Source organism: Sminthopsis crassicaudata, chromosome 6, assembly GCF_048593235.1.
Source record: "Sminthopsis crassicaudata isolate SCR6 chromosome 6, ASM4859323v1, whole genome shotgun sequence".
Taxonomy (NCBI): domain Eukaryota; kingdom Metazoa; phylum Chordata; class Mammalia; order Dasyuromorphia; family Dasyuridae; genus Sminthopsis; species Sminthopsis crassicaudata.
The window spans coordinates 2,088,565-2,109,270 of NC_133622.1; the positions used below are offsets into that span (position 1 = coordinate 2,088,565).

At 40.8% G+C, this 20,706-nt stretch overlaps 1 protein-coding gene across 4 annotated transcripts in view; it reads right to left on the reverse strand.

Annotated features, from left to right (window-relative positions):
- Positions 1–20,706, reverse strand: part of STK32B (serine/threonine kinase 32B) — a 351,540-nt gene that overhangs the window by 291,073 nt on the left and 39,761 nt on the right. Inside the window, exon 1 of one of the 4 annotated variants that reach the window (XM_074276560.1) lies at positions 19,662–19,929. The exons of the other annotated variants lie outside the window; for them this stretch is intronic. Within the exon in view, the coding sequence (XP_074132661.1) occupies positions 19,662–19,713 (52 nt within the window). The 5' untranslated portion in view covers positions 19,714–19,929. Of the gene's footprint in view, positions 1–19,661; positions 19,930–20,706 lie in introns of those variants that run through there. 4 annotated transcript variants of the gene reach the window in all.

Genomic DNA, 20,706 nt, shown 5'->3' on the forward strand with positions numbered 1-20,706 from the left:
GCTGGAGATACTTTGACTGCTACTGTCTCCTCCTTTTCTCAAAAGGCAAAAGGCAAAGATGCAGAAGAGTGAGTAGAGTTGAAGATTCAGATTTTCCCTTAAGTCTTACCTGACTTACCTTAAGTGAGCTACTCTTGCTGTCTGAATATTAATGCTTCATGCCCTACTTTTTCCCCATATAATAAAATGTTTTAGACTATATGTTAATTATTTAATAATTAACAATTATTATTTTTATTTATTATTTTTAAAAATATCTAATAATTAATAAATAGGCCATCATAAGAAGGAGGGAAATTAATTTGTTGAGGTAGAATCCATAAGGCATAAGAGATTTCTAATTATTTCTAAATTATTTTTTTCTAGACTTGAAACAGGGAACTTTGAGAGCATGAAGGAAGGTGACTTTGTGAGCAAGCTCAGGTGGTAATGAATGCACTATGGGGATAAAATTTCCAGGCACTGGAGCATGCCTAGTGGAATTAAATGGTGTCGCTCAAGGTGAGAGCATCACCTGGTGGATGGGCCAGATATTCTACTTCCTCCTCTCTACTCCCAACAACTATTCAGAAGTGGTCTCTAAGGCTAGTCAATTAAATCTTTGAGGGAAGCAAACATCTCCTGCTAAATGTTCTCAGGAGTGCTGAACTTCTGCTTTTGAATGTGGATTTGGTTTTGATTTGGTTTTGACAAGGACAAAAACCATCTGGAGCCAGATCTCTTAGAAATCTTCAAGCCGCTGCAAATCGGGGTCAGAAATTAGAGGAAGCCATCAAATAATGAGATGGGTATTCCTCCCCGCTGAAGTTGCCTCTGATGGTTCCTTTTATTTTGGAGGGGATTAGGTTCCTTAAAGGCCAAACCTTCCCTAATTACCAAGTCTGATAATTCCTACCAAACTGGAGAAGCTTAGAGCACAAGACCAGGGACAACCATGTTTGCCATCCAAGGCCAGCCTAGCTAAACGCAGAGAAGTTCATCACCAGAAGGTCAGCCAGAAATGGGACCGGGAACAACTGCAATCCCTGCAGACCACATGCCGAAGCTTAGAGGAGTTGTCATTTGAATTGTAGGGAAAGCATGCACACTTTGAAATGATGGAGCTTTTCAAATATGAGCTGACTGGGAGCTTTCCTATTATTCAACTGCTCTTCAGTCATTTTTCAGCCCTTTCTGGCTTTTTTTTCATCCGATATGAGGTTTTCTTGGGAGACACTTGAGCAGCTTGCCATATCCTCCAACTTATTTTACAGATGAGGAAACTGAGGCAAATGGGGTCAAGTGATTTGCCCAGAGTCATAAAACTATTAAGTGTCTGAGGCCAGATTTAAACTCAGAAAGAGAATTCTTGACATATGTCTTGCACTCTATCTACTGCCATATTATCTTCAAAAACGCTCTTGATAGGAGCTCCGGATATTTTCTGAATAACAGTAGTATCCTCACAATAAATTACAGTCTATCTAGGCAAAAACCTTAAAAAAAATTCACATTCATTTGGATATAGTAGCTCCTAGGATCCTCAAATCCTAGCCTAAATTAAAACTCAAAAACTTTCCTGGCCCCCAGCTCAATAGTCCAACCAGTATCCATTCCTTTCTGAAATATAGGAAGTATTTTAGTGTCAGTGGGGAAAAACATGCTTATTAAATGGAGTAACTAGTTGTTGTAGAAGTAGAAGTAGTAGTAGTAGTAGTAGTAGTAGTAGTAGTAGTAGTAGTAGTAGTAGTAGTAGTAGTAGTAGTAGTAGTAGTAGTAGTAGTAGTAGTAGTAAAATAGTTGTATGGGGCAGCTGAGTGGCTCAGTGGATAGAGCACCAGCCCTGAATTCAGGAGGACCCGAGTTCAAATCTAGTCTCAGACATTTAACACTTCCTAGCTGTGTGACCCTGGGCAAGTCACTTAATCCCAGCCTCAGAAAAAAAAATTTAGTTATAGTAATAGTCGTAAAGTAGTAGTAGTAGTAACAGTAATAATAGTAGGAAGAGAAGGAAGTATTGTAACTTGTTACCTTGCCCTAATACAAATCAAGTTTTCATTTTAAGTGATTCAAAAGGAGCATAAAGAGGGATGCACTAATTGCCTGAATTGTCAGTATCAGAGGATGAACACAAATTTAATTCTGTAGTTTTACCCTTAGTGTATATGATGTTGAACAAGTCACTTAACACTCATTCCTCCACTCCTGTCCTCAATTTGCTCCTGATTAAAACAAGGGGATTGGTCTTAGGCTCAGAGTCATTTCCAGCTCTGGGTGGATGACGTTATAATATAAAAGCCCTAAGCGAGGATTAGTGATGTCCACAACGTCCAGGCATCTCCATCTGGTGGCAGAGATCAGATGGCTCTAAAAGTCACTGTCCCTTCGTTCCTGAAGATGACCATGACGTCAGGGGTGATACCATGATGCGCAAGTGAATTAGGTTTGTGTGAGCAAGAGCCAAGCCAAGTCACCGGCTTCACTTTCAGGGAGGTCTAGTGGCCAGAGAGAGGTCAGGACCACTGCAAATGGACCCGCGTGTAATAAAGGTCTTTCACATATCTCAGTTTGACCAAGGCAACCACCCAGTCAGTGACTAAGGTTAGAGAAGAAAACATGAGGCAAAAATGACCCTTTTTGCTTTGGAAAAAAATAAATTTAAGTTAAATTAAATAAAAATAAAAAAGAATCCATGTGGGACAGAAAAATCCTCAGGGTTTCTGGCCAAAACAGCAACATAAAGAGCCAGCTCCTCAAGACCCAGCTCTGACTGTCTTGTAAAGAGAAGGTGTTTCTTTGGTGGTTTTTCTCCCTATGCCCTCTTGCCTACTGTCCCTAATGGGTAACAGGACAGCTTTTGCCAGATTCTAGAATATGGAACATTGCTTCAGGGAGAGAAGAAAATGGAGAGAGGGGAGACAGAGTTCTCCACAAAGAACGACTTAAATCCCATCGTGACCCCAACTAGAGTACATATGTATAAATAGGACTCTTATCCGTGCCCCCTTTTTGCTTTGTTGACTTTTCTTGTCAACTGTTGCCAGGGAAGATGGGGAGAGGTTAACCTAGGAAGACAGAATCAGAGCGAGCTCCTGGAATAATGTTTAACTCGATCACCACAGGCTTCCTCCATTATTTGGCTAGATGTTATGATTCCCCTTAAATGCCTAGTAAAGATTCTGTGCTGGATTAACAAAGGATGAGTTTTGGTTATTGCTTAGCCAAGAAAATCTGAGCTATACACATACCCAGAGGCAAGCAGAGACTGTTGCAACAGAAACAGAGGGTCTTTCACCAGAGCAGATCTGCAGAATCTGTCTTAAATTAAAAAAAAACTTCAGTGTAGAACGAGCTTATCCTCCCTGCAATCTTACTGATAATCTTCTGTAATGCCATCACTTGCTTCAGCCTGCAGTAATCTTTCCTTTCTCTAAAAAATTTAATTTGGTCAGGAAGGATTTAGACTCTCAGCATTTTATATTATTCTCACCTCTCAAATTAGGACGCATGCTTCTTGGCACTCTTGACGTGCTCCGAATTCTCCCATCTCCCTGCCTTTGTTTTTATTGTCCCCAAATTTCTGCAATATCTTCCCTCTTCCTGACCTAGGGAATTACTGCCCATATTGTAAAATTCTCCCTGACCTACATCAATCTCTTTTTTCTTCCTCCACAAGTAGATGATCTTTTTTCAGGTCTTCAACATCTGTTACTTGGACTTTACAATAGACTTCCTAGCTCTGGGAGTCTCCCAAACTAGGGAAGTTTAGAATACATGACCAGTGCTAAACGGTATGTTTTTCAATGACCTGTTTAAATACAGGGAAGCTCAGGAGGATTGGCTACTATGGATCAGTATAGTTCAAGTTTCCAGTCTCTCCCCTCACTAGTCCACCCTAAACAAAACTGCCAAATGATAGTCGTACCTGTGGCAAGGCTGACCATATTTCTCCCCTGCGCCAATCTCTCTGCTGATTGGAGACATAATGTCCCCAGGATAAAATAAGAAGCTCTCACTGTCATTTAAAGACCTTCCCAATCTGGTTCCATCTTACATTTCCATATTTATTTAACACCACTCCCCTTCAGGCCTTCTCTATCAAAAATTGCCTCATTTGCTTTTTCTGAAGGTAACATTCATAGCACAGGCTGCCCCTCATGCTTGGAATACCCTCCCTGCTTCCCCTTGCCGCTCAGAACTCACAGCTGCCCTTAAGGGTCAGATCAGCCTTTTCTTCAGATGAGTCTTTCCTAATCTCACCAGTGAGTGTCGTTCTCTCCCTCTGGGAATTCTTAGTCCTTAATCTTTCTTTATGTGATGTCTCCAGTAGAGTTTATAAACTCCTTCAGAGAAGGGATTATCTCCCATGGATGTCTTTGCATCCCTACCCACCTCAAAACAATGTCTCACATCCTGATGCTTCATTAATATTTGTGGAACTAATGTTGTAGACTCCCTCAATAATGAGCATCTCCCTCAGGTCTCCTGGGGCACATTCTTTGACCACTTTCTGTTTTATGGCCCCAGAAAGACAGGTACCACATCAATTCAACATTTTAGAACTCTTTTAGTGTTCTCCATGGAATGAACACTTAATAAATGCTTGCTGAACAAATGAATAAATGAATAATAGATGATAAATGCTTGTAGGATTCTATTTTCTGGTCAAGTCCCATTCTTCCTCTGGTCTTCTGATTCCTCAACTCCAAAGGGAGGACATAGACCCATTCCGCCATTAATTATGATTCTCTTAATCACTCATTGTTCAGAATCTATATTTCTTTTGTTATAGAATTTCCTCCTTAAATTAATAGATTCAGATAGTGTGGACCCAACCAATGGTTTCTTTATTTAATGAAGATTAAATACTATCAGTATTCATTAAGAGGCATTATCGCATCAATATAGTTAGTACTTGCAAAAATGTCTAGAGAATAAAAAACACAATTATACTTGTGAGAATTGAAATGAATAATAAGTTACCATGTACAATGGGAAGAGTAGGCTAATGCAGACAGATTGGTGGGAAGATGTAAATTATTTCTTCTTTGGGTCTCTGCTAATCTCTTGACTAAAGCCAAGCAGGCCTCCCTGGATGCATGAAGAACAAACCCACAACTTGGTCCAATTAATAGACTGGCATTTGCGTGGTACTTTGATATTTGCAAAGTATTTCAAATGCCTTCTTATTTTAATCTCACAACAACAACAAGAGAAGTGGTTCTCTTATTGTCTTCCTTTTACATATTAAGAAACTGAGGCCCAGAGAAGTTAGATGATTTACCCAAGATCATATAGCTAGCAAGTATCGTAGAAAAGATCTTAATTCTAACTTTCCTGCCTCCAGGTCTTTCATTCCATTCACTATATTACCTATTTCAGGAGTAAATTAAATATCCAATGGCCCAACTGGCCACTCTCCATGGCCACGAAAGCTGATAAGCCATTTGGAGCCAAGGTATCATGCTCGTAAAAAAGTGAATTTTACACTAGGAGTTTTGGAAATGGGCACAAATAAAGGAATAGACCAGATAAAAAGAACTCGTTAAAAATGGAATTGCCATTCCTAAACAGTGCGGTGAATCGTGTTCCTACTATCTAGGATGGGGATAGGATTGAGGAGCATGTTATAGCCCCAATGAATAAATCAGTCTGTCAGATGCTTCTCTGCCCCCAGGAATAAAACTATCAGAATATGTCTTTAGGAAGAAAGAAATGTTTGTGCCAAGTGCATAAGCTATTTCTGTCTTGATCCTAAGAAAGCCTCTAGGGGCACCTCCAGTTCCTACATGGACCCTCCCAGAGCAGCTCAGCAGGCTCAAGGTGGAGCTCTCTCCTTGCAACTACCTCCATTACCACGCCCACTTCATACATGAGGAAACAAGGTCGAGAGAGGTGAAACGGCTTGTCCTGGATCAGGCAGCAAGGATCTGAGAGGGGATGTGCACCTGGATGGTCCCAATCCACTCTCCCCATTGGGAATGACCCCATGGCCAAGGGGACAAGGAAGGTGCAGAAAAAAAAGTCACCGTCCCTCCCTGCTAACCTCTGAAATTAGACATAATAGAGCATCATGTGATGGAATGCAACACAATCTAATAAATGTAACCTGAGTGTGTCAGAAGTGAGTTTAAACTAGTGCTTCCTGACTCTCTATCCACTATACCACACTGTCTCTTATATGTAAACTACCTCACTGCAGTTATCTTTTTTCTTTTATTAAAATTTTATTAAAGCTTTCTATTTTCAAAACATATGGGTAAGGGCAGCTAGGTGGCGCAGTGGATAGAGCACCAGCTCTGAATTCAGGAGGACCCGAGTTCAAATCTGGTCTCAGACACTTAACACTTCCTAGCTGTGTGACCCTGGGCAAGTCACTTAATCCCAGCCTAAAAAAAAAAAAAAAAAAAAAAAAAAACATATGGGTGGAGAACTTTTCAAGACTGATCCTTGCAAAACTTTGTGTTCCAAACTTTTCACCACCTTTCCCTCATCCCATCCCCTGGATGGCAAGTAATCCAATATATGTGCAATTCTTCTATACATATTTCTATAATTATTGTGCTGCACAAGAAAAAACCAGATCAAAAAGGAAAAAAAAAATGATAAATAAAATTCAAGCAAACAACAACAAAAGAAGTGAGACTGCTGTATCGTGGTCCATACTCAGTTCCCACAGTCCTCTCTCTGAGCGTAGACGGCTCTCTCTATCACTGAACACCTGGAACTGATCTGGTTTATCTCATTGTTGGAGAGGACCATATCCATCAGAATTGATCATCATATAGCATTGTTGTTGAAGTATACAATGATCTCCTGGTCCTGCTCATTTCACTCAGCATCAGTTCCTGTCAGACTCTCCAGGACTTTCTGAAATCATCCTGTTGGTCATTTCTTGCAGAACAATAACATTCTATCACATTCATATACCATAACTTATTCAGCCATTGTCCAGCTGATGGGCATCCACTTAGAGCATTGTTATGAGGAAACTGCTTTATTTTTTTTTAATTTTATTTATAATTTTTGACAGTATATATGCAGGAGTAATTTTTTTTGTAACATTATCCCTTGTATTCATTTTTCCAAGTTATCGCCCTTCCCTCCATTCCCTCCCCCCGATGACAGGCAATCCCATACATTTTACATGTGTTACAGTATAACTAGATACAATATATGTGTGTAAATCCAATTTTCTTGTTGCACTTTAAGTATTGGATTCCGAAGGTATAAGTAACCTGGGTAGATAGACAGTAGTGCTAACAATTTAGATTCACTTCCCAGTGCTTCTTCTCTGGGTGTAGTTGTTTCTGTCCATCATTGATCAACTGGAAGTGAGTTGGATCTTCCTTATTTTTTTTTATTTTTTTACACATAGAATACATTTATTTTTATTGGTTTTTTTTGGTTAAATTTTATTTTATTTTATTTTTTATTCATTTTTCCAAATTATCCCCTCCCTTCCTCTACTCCCTCCCCCCGATGACAGGCAATCCCATACATTTTACATGTGTTACAGTATAACCTAGATACAATATATGTGTGTAAATACCATTTTCTTGTTGCATGTTGAGTATTAGCTTCCGAAGGTATAAGTAACCTGGGTAGATAGACAGTAGTGCTAAAAGTTTACATTCACTTCCCAGTGTTCCTTCTCTGGGTGTAGTTGTTTCTATCCATCATTGATCAGCTGGAAGTGAGTTGGCTCTTCTTTATGTTGAAGATTTCCACATCCATCAGAATACATCTTCATACAGTATTGTTGTTGAAGTGTATAGTGAGTGATCTTCTGGTTCTGTTCATTTCACTCAGCATCAGTTGAGTAGATGTAAGTCTCTCCAAGCCTCTCTGTGTTCCTCCTGCTGGTCATTTCTTACAGAGCAATAATAAGGAAACTGCTTTATAAACTTTAAAGTATTAAAAGATTATGGATAGAATGCTGGACCTATAATCAAAGTCCTGACCTATAATCAAATTTGACCTAAAATACTTACTAGCTGTGTGAAAGTCTCTTCCCCTGTCTGCCTCAGTTTCCTCAGCTATAAAATGATAATGATAATAGCACTTCCCTCCACAGATGGTTTTAAGGTCAAATAAGACAAATTTCATAAAGCATTTAATACAGTACCTGGAATATGGTAGGCACTACATAAATGTTAGCTGTTATCATTACCACATTTTATTTATAACATCCTTATTTACATGAAACAATTGTACAACCTACAAAGTTCAGCATGTGGAAGAACATTCAGAATCTATCATTTATCTCATCAAACTGGTGGAAATTCCCTCCATTCAAAATTTCAGCAGCCCCTCTATGACTTAGTCAAGTCCTAGCTACCTGCCATGTTTATAAGGCTAAGGGACTTTCCCAAGATTCATCAGTATTGCTGGCAGGTTTCGATTCCAGGGCTTCCTGCCTCAGAGGTTACCTCTCTTTCTGTTGTATCATAATGTCTCTTTATTTTCCTTTATAAATGAATTTTTAAAAAATAAGTATACATGCAATTGGATGAATTCAGAAAATCCACATTGATTAAAAAAATCCATTAATGTTCACACTACCCTTGGAGCACATTGTTATTCAAAGCTTATAGTGTATTTTACTGATCAAGATTTCAAATGACTACACTGAGCTGATATCCATAGGAATATATGCATTTGTATATACTTATTTGTGAGTATGTTATATATAAATACAAATACTTCTGTCTCTCCAACCTGAAATATATTTACATATTTATGTGTGTGTGAATACACAGACACACACAAACACACACACATATATATATATAGTTTTTTATATATATCGTTTGTCCCCTATTAGATTATACATATACACACACATATACATATACATATATATATTACATATATGTGTATATATATCAAACTATATACAGATGAACAGGAAGAAAATTGAGAGAGAGAAGATATTAGAAATGATTGGGGTGGGGGTATTGGGGAAAGCTTCCTACAAAGATGGAATTTTTATTGTGTCTCAAAGGAAGCCAGGAAAGAGACCAAAGGTGAAGAGCGTTGTCGCAGTAGGAAAATCACAAAATAAAATGCCTAGAACTGAGAGATGGAACTAATGATATCAAGTGAAATAAGAAGAGAAGACAGTCCAGGGCAGAACTCTGGAGGGCACCTATGAGGACGGATGTGGATCCAGCAGAGAAGGCTGAGGAGTGCTCATATAATAAAGAGAATCATGAGATGATGATAAGTCTGAAAACTTGGAAAAGAGACCATCAGGAAAGAGAGTATACTAGGAAATGTTTAACAATCAGCTTTCTGGGAGAAGGGGGAGAGCTGTTAAACACTTGTAAGTTTAATCTACATTATTCCATTTTTTCCATCATTTGTCTAGACAATCAGCCAAATAATAACCCACTCCCTGATGTGCAGGGTTTGCCAGTTTCCAAGGTGGAGGTGCTCATTGTGAAAATTTAACAACGGTCCCTCCTGAGCTGGAGAGCTGGGTTTGAGGCTGGCTTTTGGCAGTTGTGTGGGTCTCTGACTCCTAACGTGGCAGCCAGGGCCGGCACCGCTTGCGGCCGGATGTTCTTCCTCGCTCTCTCCTCTGAGGATGGAACTGATCCAGTTCCAGGTGAGATTTTGATCTGAATCACAGCACCTAGAGGGAAGCCCATGCATAATTGGAGCCAGCTACCCCGATCAAAGGCCCAGCAGGCGGCCGAGCTTCTGATAATTTTGGCAGATGAGAAGAGGAAGCTCAGCATGACCATCACATCCAACTTTGGGGGTTGACTGTTCTCCAGTCGCTCCATGAAGAAACGACTGGTATATTTGACTAACAAATTCTTTCAGAAGCAATCAGCTTTCGTGATTCGTCATCTTTAAACCAACATGCTTGTGGGTATTTACAGACCTCAAATTCTGCTTGTTAATTCCCTAATTCTACACCCGCCCAAAAAAATCTGATGCCTGCTCTGTTACTCTAGTCATCTGAGGCAGCCTCCCTGCTCACCATCCATCACCCTTTAAGGCAAAGTTCAAGTCCCGTCTGTTTTAAATCCCCTTCCCAATTATCCTCGCCCCCAATGATGTCTTCCTTTTCCGAACCCAGAATTACCAGCGTACAATTGGCACCTTATTTGGCTGAGTGGTTGAAGAACACTGTGGTTTAAAAAAAAAGCTCGGCACAAGTTTGACAGACAATACCAACTTCCCCCATGACTTTGGTCAAATTACTTCACCTCCCAGAGTCCCGAAAATTCTCTCAAAGAGAGATTTTCTAGGCTAACGACTGACAATTTCCTATGCTGCTGAAATCTTGGGTGTACACAAAAATCACATAATAGTCTATTTTTTCAGGGAGTCTTGTCAGCTAGGTAGAGTCAAGAAAGGGGATCTGAAAGACCTCAGCCTGAATTCTGCCTCATATCATTTACTAGCTGCATATTCCTGAACAAGTCATTTAACTTCTCAGCCTCAGTTTCCTCTTTTGTAAAATGGGGGTGATAATAGCTCCTATGTCACAAGCCTTGAGTGAGCCACCCATTACTACCTCTCACTTCCCATTCTCTGCATTGATTTGTGAAGGGAGGCTTCTCTAATAAGTCTTGAGCATCTCCACAGGCATCCTGTCAATGCTTACCAAATGTGACATGTCTGCTGTTCCCCTGAGAACTTCCAATAAGAGAGAAGCCCAAATTTCAAAATTGTAATTAGTCTTCATCTAGCTTTTAAAAATAAAAATAAAAATAAAGATTCCAGAGACATAAAACTCATCAAAATAAGCCTACACAGAGCCAGGTAACAGACCCCAAAGGCCTAGATTCATACTCCTCTTAGGTTTCTACTTTCATAAAAATTCAAATTAAAAAAAAACACAAGCATGATAAAATAAGATTATTTTATGCTTCATACTTATAAATCAGGAGAATATAAAATGGAAAAGCTATCTATGATGAAAACCCTGAACATACAAAGGGACTTGTCACTTCAAAGAACCTCCACATTTGATATATAGGGAAACTGAGGCAGAGAGAAGTCAAATGCATTGCCAGAGGTAGGACTTTTCAAGGTCAGAGTCACAGATAGGCTCTGAAGCCGTCAAGTTCTACCTCCTCCTTTTACAGATAAGGAAACTGAGGACCAATGGCTTGGCCAAGTAGTAAACATCATAAGTTGAAACTTAACCCATGCTCTGACTCCAGCCTCAACATTGTTTCCATAGCATGGTCTTCAGATGTCAAAGCCCTTTTCTCTCCAACTGGGTGCCCCTCATCTGAAATGGGGTACTTGTAAGCTGGAGCAGGATCAGTGCAGTGGCTGTAAGCTAATTGTTTGCCTTTCAGTGGCAAACCTGCACTGCTGCCTATTGATATTCTACTCTTCTCTCAAGGCTCAGAACAAAGGAGGAAGACATTTTCTCCATTACAAAAATGCCAGATTTATTCTGGCGTGACTATTTTGTCCACAGTAAGCTGATTTTTCTGTTAAGAATCAATTCTCTGGCTCCCTTCTGCACCATCCTCGGGGACTGAGGCAAGCTGGCAGCTCCTCCATGAAACCTTCCTGGATGCCTTCTAACCAGGACTCTGCTCTGCTTCCCTGAATCTCATCACACTAGGTCCTCCCTGGACAGTCTATGATTCAGACTTGGATTAGCTCTCCCCATGCATACACCTGATCTCCCCCCAACCCAAGACTGCAAGCTCTTTGAAGGCAGGCTCATCAACTTCCCTCCGTCCATTCTATCAGTGAAGAGACCAGACCCGGCAGTGCTGAAAATGTGCAGCTTTCTTACTGCTTACTGCTTGTGTGTGTGTGTGTGTGTGTGTGTGTGTGTGTGTGTGTGTGTGTGTGTGTTGGGGGAGTCAAGCTTGGCAAATGCGCCATGGACCCCCAAGGAAAGCCTATGAGATAAATCTGGCTGCGTGAGGACGCCAAAGAATCTGCCCCAGACAAAAGGAGGGAAGTTTAAATCTAAGTCACATGTTCTATTTCCAAGGATATTATTATGTAACGGACAAACAAGGAAATCTATTGAAAATTTTAAAATTAAAAACCATAACCATCCTCCACGTATTATCCAAATGGAAAAGGCACTGCGAGGACAGTAGCACAAATGACTCACCCGTTGGGTCCAACGCCATAACCCCATTTGGAGTTTTCTTGGCAGAGGTATCGGCCCTGACTTTCATTTCCTTCTCCAAGCTCATTTTGCAGATGATAAAACTGAGGCAAAGAAGGTTAAGTGACTCGCTTACTTGGCCAGCAAGTGTCCGAGGCTAGATCTGAACTCAGGAGGATGAGTCTTCCTGACTCAAGCCTGGGGCTTCATCCACTGTATCCCCCAGCTGCCCACATGGGACCCCAACATGGAGTAAATTCTAAAACTTATCGCATTGCCCATCTCTCTATCATTCTACAAACATGCTCAGACCCTCAGTCCTTCCCCATCAAGCTACCAGCCATCTTCTCTATTCCATGAGAAAGTCCAGTCAGCACGCGGCCCCCACCCAATGTGCACCCCTTGCCGAGGTCCTGGGATCTCCTCCTTCTGCCTTCACTAATCCTGCGTCCTTTCCTACTGCGTCAAGATGAAATGCCATCAGCCCTTCCAAGAAGTGTTCCTGCTCTTTCCAGCCTATTCCAGACACCAACAAGCCCTTCTTTTCCACCACCTATATACCTGCAGTTATTTCATATTGTAACAAATTGGATACATGTCGTATCCTCCTGCCAGAGTTACAAAGATGTGCTAAACTGGAAAAAGGACTCCATTTGAGTTTAGAAGATCTGGATTCAAATCCTGACTCAGACATGGACTAGCTTCAGGACAATATAAAAGTTACTCTTCTCTCTAGGCCTCTGTTTGCTCATCTGTACTACTTTGGTCATAGAGTTATTTTCAAGCTCAAGAGACATAATGTATATACTTCATTAACCATAAAGACAAAACAATTGTTAGTTATAAACAGCATCATTGTAACAGAAATAATTATTTCCACAAGAAAATCATATTTTCCTATCTTTTACTCTCCCCAAACAATTAGCATAATTCCCCGGACAGAAAAGCTACTTAATGAAACCTATCTACATTTTTGCAAAACCAACAATGAATAACCACAGCTACAAACCCAGGTCTCTACTGTTCCCCAAAAAACTGCCCTATCTATTCATTACTACAGTGACATATTAATGCAAACACTTTAATCAACTGTAATTGAAATTATATTGACTTTTTTTAGTAATACTTTCAACTTGTCAAATTCCTAATCCCTAGAAACAAGTCAGGATAGTTATCTTTTTTCCCCAGGTTTTGAAACTGAGGTCCAGAGAGAGTACAGGGTTTGCCCAAACTCATACAGTAAATTTAAGATCTAACAGAAAGATTCTCTCAATTCTGGTAGATTTCAGTGTATCTACCTGTCACAATTGAGGAAATCTCCTTGAGATGCTAAATTAAATGCCTAAATTCAAATACATAGGATTATAAAGAAAAAACAATTATATTGAAAGACAATTATGGAAAAAGTTCACAGATCCCAACTTAAGAATCCCTATGCCTTCATCCTATCAAGGCTCTTTTTGCCTAATGTTTTGCACAACATTTTGACATCCAGGGGAAAAAATAATTAAAAAGAAATAGTTAAGTGACAATGAGAAGATTAACAGCAAGAATTTAGCATTTAAAAACATAGTTCAAACAATGACAACAACCTACACACACACACACACACACACACACACACACACACACACACACACACACACTTTTGTGACAGGTATTTGGATATTTCATAAATATCTTGTTTGTTTTTTAAAGAGACTTTTTGTTAAATTTTCTTCCGTTTTCCAATTGACATATGAAACAAGTCCACATGTTTCCACAATGGTGCACCAATGTCACTTTCCTTATTTAAACTCTTAGTGATGGAAGAAATATAGCTAGAAAATCAAGGGAAGACCGATCTCCATGGGTAGCCAGGAGATTCAGTCTACATCCTGTGCAGCAAACATATGTCTATATATCAAGGCAGCTCTAGTTCTTTGCACAATTATGATGGCATTGTAAAGTGTTAGGTCATCAGAAATTCATTCATCTACTATTCATCGTGCAACACGGCAGTGATGAGGTTTTAGTTGGTTTCATTTTTCCTGTTCTCAAAGCCTAGCACAGAACAGACATTTAATAAATGTTTATTGACTGATCTGGTCCCACCAGATAATCACCATCCACAGGTGTCTTCCACTAACATGTTTTTCCTATGCTTCATCCTTGCATGGTCTTGGTGGCTATGCCAATGGAATACAAACTCTGGCAGATATTACAGAGCTGACAAGATTTCTAAAATTGGCTTGGTGTTTGACAGTAAGTTTGGCATCTGAGGAATAGTTTAACTCGCCACAGAAGGGATCATTACCAGAAGAAGGGTCTCTATGTGATAAATGCTTTTTGTCCCCAGCAACTCAAGGCTAATGAAAATCATACATTTTTAAAATAAAAAATATATCCAGAAATAAAAATCATCCTGACATTTGGATATTCACCCTAGGATAATGACAATTTCTTTAATAATTAAATTTGTTTATTCTTGCAGCCTTTAAGACTTAAAGCAAAGATCAAGTCATGGCTAAGAAATCTTAATATTTTCCTACAGTCACATCAGACCCAAAATAATAGAGTCATACATTAAAGTGCAACCCCAAATATTAGGTTTTAAACTAAAACAAGATTTTGACAGATCAATTACCGTCCAATCTACTATAATAGACAGCTTTCGTCCTGATTCTGACCCATTACAGAACGGATCAAAAAGACATAAACCAACTTGACAAGCTCACTTTACTTTCCCTCCCCTAACATAAATGAAGCCATCCTTGACTCCTGTATACTTTTCCTTACTCCTTTTCAACTGATTTCACAACACATAGCTAAAATGCATGAAAGAAGAGACACTAATAGACTGTAGTGTCCCGTGTGCTTACCCACTGACAGGAAAGTAAATGAAAAACCTGATGTTTCTGGTAGAACGGGGCACGGGGTGAGGGAAGCTAATATTTGAGCAGTGAGAAATTAAAAGGAGCTGGAACTAAGCTAGAGGAAGAGGGTCCTAGCTTTGTATTTTACAAACCACTGAATAAGTAGTCAACCTCTACCACCACAAGTAACTTACACAGCTTTCAGAATGAGTCACAGAACATTTTTAAGGAACATTTGATTTGACAAAGAAACAGTTTGGTAACAAATAGCTATTACATATTTAGCACTGCTTTCATAAAAGATGAGCCACAGATTAGCTAAGATGACAGGAAAAATAATGTTAAATGTTGGAGGTAATGTAAAAACTGGGACATTAATGCATTACTAGTGGGACTGTAAACTTGTCCAACTATTTTGGAGAGCAATTTGGATCTATGCCAAAGGATTATCCAACTGTACATACTCTTTGATCCAGCAGTGTCTCTCCTGGGTCTGTATCCCAAAGAGATCATAAAAAAGAGCAAGGACCCACAAATGTTTGTAGCAGCCCTTTTGGTAGAGTCAAGGAACTGTGAGTGGTTGTCAATCTGTTGGGGAATGGCTGAATAAGTGATGATAAATGAATGTGATAGAATATTACTATTCTGTAAGAAATGATCAGCAGGATGACTGCAGAAAGGCCTGGAGAGCTTAGTGATGCTAGATGAAGTGAATGGAACCAAGAGAACACAGCAACAACAAGATTATGTGATGATCAACTGTGACGGACTTGGTTCTTTTCAACAATGAGGTGATTCGAGCTGCAGGGACTAAGTGTAGATCTCAGCATAGTATTTTTTACCTTTTTCTTGTCCTTTGCTTGTTTTTTTTTCTTTCTCATTTGTTTATTTCTTGATCTGATTTTTCTTGTACAATAGAATAAATATCAAAATATGTATAGAAAACCTACAATATTTAACATTTGGATTACTTACTGTCTAGGGGAGGTGTTGGAGGAAGGGAGGCTTAAAAAATCTAGAATACAAAGTTTTTCAAGGGTGAATGTTAAAAACTATCTGTGCATGTATTTTGAAAATAAAATGCTATTAATAGAAAAAATTTAAAGGATGAGAGTCAACATGCTGCAATGAATCAAATGCTGATCTTGTCAAAATGGGTCCATGATTTAGGCATAAAGAATGAGATCATAAATAGATTAGAGGAACAGAGAATTGTCAATTTCTCAGACCTGTAGAGGAGGAAGGAATTTATGACCAGAGGAGACCTAGAGATCATTATTGATCACAAAATAGAAAATTTTGATTATATCAAATTAAAAAGTTTCTGTACAAACAATACTAATGCAAACAAGATTAGAAGGGAAGTAACAAATTGGGAAAATATTTTTACAGTTAAAGGTTCTGATAAAGGCCTCATTTCCAAAATATATAGAGAACTGACCCTAATTTATAAGAAATCAAACTATTCTCCAATTGATAAATGGTCAAAGGATATGAACAGACAATTCTCAGATGATGAAATTGAAACTATTTCCACTCATATGAAAGAGTGTTCCAAATCGCTACTGATCAGAGAAATGCAAATTAAGACAACTCTGAGATACCACTACACCCCTGTCAGATTGGCTAAGATGACAGGAACAAATAATGATGAATGTTGGAGGGGATGTGGGAAAACTGGGACACTGATACATTGTTGGTGGAGCTGTGAAAGAATCCGGCCATTTTGGAGAGCAATTTGGAATTATGCCCAAAAAGTTATCAAACTGTGCATACCCTTTGATCCAGCATTGCTGCTATTGGGCTTATACCCCAAAGAAATACTAAAGAAGAGAAAGGGACCTGTATGTGCCAAAATGTTTGTGGCAGCCCTTTTTGTAGTGGCTAGAAACTGGAAGATGAAAGGATGTCCACCAATTGGAGAATGGTTGGGTAAATTATGGTATATGAAGGTTATGGAATATTATTGCTCTGTAAGAAATGACCAGCAGGACGAATACAGAGAGGCTTGGAGAGACTTACATCAACTGATGCTGAGTGAAATGAATAGAACCAGAAGATCGCTGTACACTTCAATGCTATATGAAGATGTATTCTGATGGAAGTGGATATCTTCAACATAGAGAAGATCCAAGTCACTTCCAGTTGATCAATGATGGACAGAAACAACTACACCCAGAGAAGGAACACTGGGAAGTGAATGTAAATTGTTACCACTACTGTCTATCTACCCAGGTTACTTATACCTTCGGAAGCTAATAATTAATGTGCAACAAGAAAATTGGATTTACACACATATATTGTATCTAGGTTATACTGCAACACATGTAAAATGTATGGGATTGCCTGTCATCCAGGGAAGGGAGTAGAGGGAGGGAGGGGAAAATTTGGAAAAATGAATACAAGGGATAATGTTATAAAAAAATTACTCATGCATATATATTGTCAAAAAATTTATAATAAAGTGACTTTGTTTTCAATTTTAAAAAAAAGCTGATCTTGAAAGCAAGAAGATTTAAGTTCAAAACTGCCTCTGTCACCCTGAACAAATCATTCATCACTTCAATAGCCTGAAATCTAAACAAATCTCTAATATTTTGAATTGCAAAAGGTGAAAATATTGTACTGGTAGGAATTAATATAAGGAAGTTCCCTATATTAATAAGATTACCAGTACAATTCCTTTTTTCTATTTCTGAAACATAGCATTCTTCCATTCCAAAGATATATAAATAGATATGCATATTTATTATAAAATAAATTAACTAGTTTTTAGACCCTACACAGCCAAGACCAAGGAACCCAATCATGTGTTCTGCATAATCCAGACTAAGTATCTTATTTTATTTATTTCATATTTATATTTATATTATGCTTTAATTTATATTACACAAAGTGAAGCTTGGAAAAATAGAGCTGAAGAATGGATTTGGAAATTGAGACTTGGGTTCAAGTCCTGTCTTTGATATATGCTAACAAACAAGTCATTGAACCTCTTAGTGTCTCAAGGAAATTCCCTAAAGTTATAAAGTGTTCAGGATTTGTTAATATACACTGTTTGAGCGGTAGTGGAAATCAATGTAGAAATGAAAATTCTTCTAGGAGAGAGGCTATTCTTACTCTTTTGTCTGTTCCCTAGCCCTTAACACAATGCTTTGCTCGAAGTAAATTCTTAATAAAGACTTATTAAACTGATTTGAACTTAATTGCAGATTCTGGTCACAACAAAAAAAAATTAAGAACAAGAATCTGATAAAATAAGAATCAGAGATTCTTAACCTGGCGTCTGTGAATTTTTTACATAATTATATTTCAAAGTAAGTGAGTTTCCTTCATAATTCTATGTGTTTTAGTTTATGCATTTAAAAACATCTTTCTCAGAAGGGATTCACGAGATTTATCAGACTTCCATAGGGCTCCAAGACAAAATGGTTAACAGCTCTTTTTACAGATGCATACAACACAATGACCAAAATTAGAGCTTATTTTTTTCCCTATGAAACTGCAATACCCCAGGCTACTTAAATACAGCTGATAAGAATTCTTAATTAGCACATGATTTTCATTAGATTATTTCTAATTAATCTACCCCCCTCAAAAAAGGCCACTAAAGTTTCTTAGGATCCTTGATTATTAAAAAAAAAATAAATAAAAAAATACTGACTTTCAATATGAAATTGGGTACAGAACAGTCCCAACAATACTATGTGCAGATGCTCCTGAGGAAGGGGATTTGTTTCTAAATGTGCTGTCTTGAGCCATATGCTTCAGCCCCCACATGCATGCGGAAGTTTAAGATTTAAAAGCAAAGACCATTTTTGAGCAGCAGACCATCATCCTTTCTGTGCTTCCTTGCTCTGTGTGTTTATCCCACCTGCGATTTGCCAACACACTGAGTCTTGTATCTATCTAAGCGAGTCTTTTCATGATCACAATAGTGTGCTCCATCAAGGAAAGTTTGCTTTAGGAAAATGAAGGAACTTGAAGTATCCCATCGCTCCAAGGACAGGCTACATTGCAGACAAACAAGAAACGAAATGCAAAGTTGCTGAAATAAATCAGCCGTCCTTTCCAGCACCAAAGAAAGTACTTAGGACAACAACAACAAAAAAAAAAAGTTTGAAAGGACCTGGGAGACATTTACTTCAATCCCCAGCTTTGACATGCAGGAAAGCCTGATCTGCAATTCCCCCCCTTCCCCCCCGCACACACACACACGGCAACGCGTCTTATTAATTAGTCCCTTTGATCATGTTAATTGGATTCAGGATTCAAAGCCAGGAGTCACAAGTTGGGAAACAGGTTCTGAGAAAAGGGTGTTGGCAAAAGCAGGATTAGAACCCAGTGCCCAGTTTCGCTGCCCTGCCACCGCAGCACGACGGCTGGCTTCTGGCCGAGTACCGAGTCCGGGATCTTGCTCTGGCTTCGACTTCGAAGCAAATCCGCTTCTCAGGAAGCACGGCATTAGACCAGGTCGCGATTTCGGTTCTTTCCAAATTGCCAGAGAAGGTCCCCGGCACACCTGCACCCACAGCCACACGCCCAGCACACCCGCGATCCGGAACCGGCCGGAACCCACAAGCCTCCTTCCCCGCTCCGCGCCCGACCTCTGGCCGCCCAGCCCTCCCGGGGAGCCCACCTGGCCAGGGGCAGAGCGGCGCGGCCGGGCAGAGGGCGGAGAGGGGCCGAGACAATGGAACCACGGACAGCTCCGCACTTACCGTCCTCGTTTTCATCAAACACCGGACTTTTGTGGGAGTGATTCCCACCCATATTACGCCTCGGTTGTGGCTACATCCCCAGCCGAAATCTTCGCCCGGGGAGCCGCTGGCATGGCACCGGGGGAGGCTCGCGCACGACAAAAAGGAATCGGGAGAAGGGAGGGAGAGGGGCGGGAGGCAGGAGCCCGAAGAAAGGTCGGGCTCGGGGGCGGGGCGCCTCCCGCTCGCTCGGGCCACCTGCCCGCCTCGGTTTGGGGCTGGGTGCCTGGAAACCGCGTGGGGGGGGGGGGGGCGGAGACTCAGGGGGGCCGGGGCTCCCGGCCGCCCGCCGTCCGCGCTTGCAGCCTCCAGCCTCTCCTCCACGCCCAAGAAGCGGAGCCCCAGCTCGGCTCTCCGCCGCCGCCCCACCCGGGACGATCCCCGCGGGCAGCGATCACTCCGCGGAACGAGAGCGAGCCGCCCGCCCCGGCGCCAACTGCGGCCGCCACTTCCCAACTTGAGCCGTATTTCAGAGCTGGCCGTGGGCAGGGGAGAGGCGGGGGGAGGCAGAGGGAGGAGGAGGCAGAGGGAGGGGAGACAGAGGGAGGGGGAGGCAGAGGGAGGGGGTGACAGAGGGAGGGGAGACAGGGAGGGAGAGGTAGAGGGAGGGGGTGACAGAGGGAGGGGAGACAGGGAGGGAGAGGTAGAGGGAGGGGGTGACAGAGGGAGGGGGAGACAGAGGGAGGGGGTGACAGAGGGAGGGGGAGACAGAGGGAGGGGGAGGTAGAGGGAGGGGGTGACAGAGGGAGGGGGAGGCAGAGGGAGGGGGAGGCAGAGGGAGGGGAGACAGGGAGGGAGAGGCAGAGGGAGGGGGTGACAGAGGGAGGGGGTGACAGAGGGAGGGGGAGACAGAGGGAGGGGGAGGCAGAGGGAGGGGAGACAGGGAGGGAGAGGCAGAGGGAGGGGAGACAGGGAGGGAGAGGCAGAGGGAGGGGGTGACAGAGGGAGGGGGAGGCAGAGGGAGGGGGAGACAGACGGAGGGGAGACAGGGAGGGAGAGGCAGAGG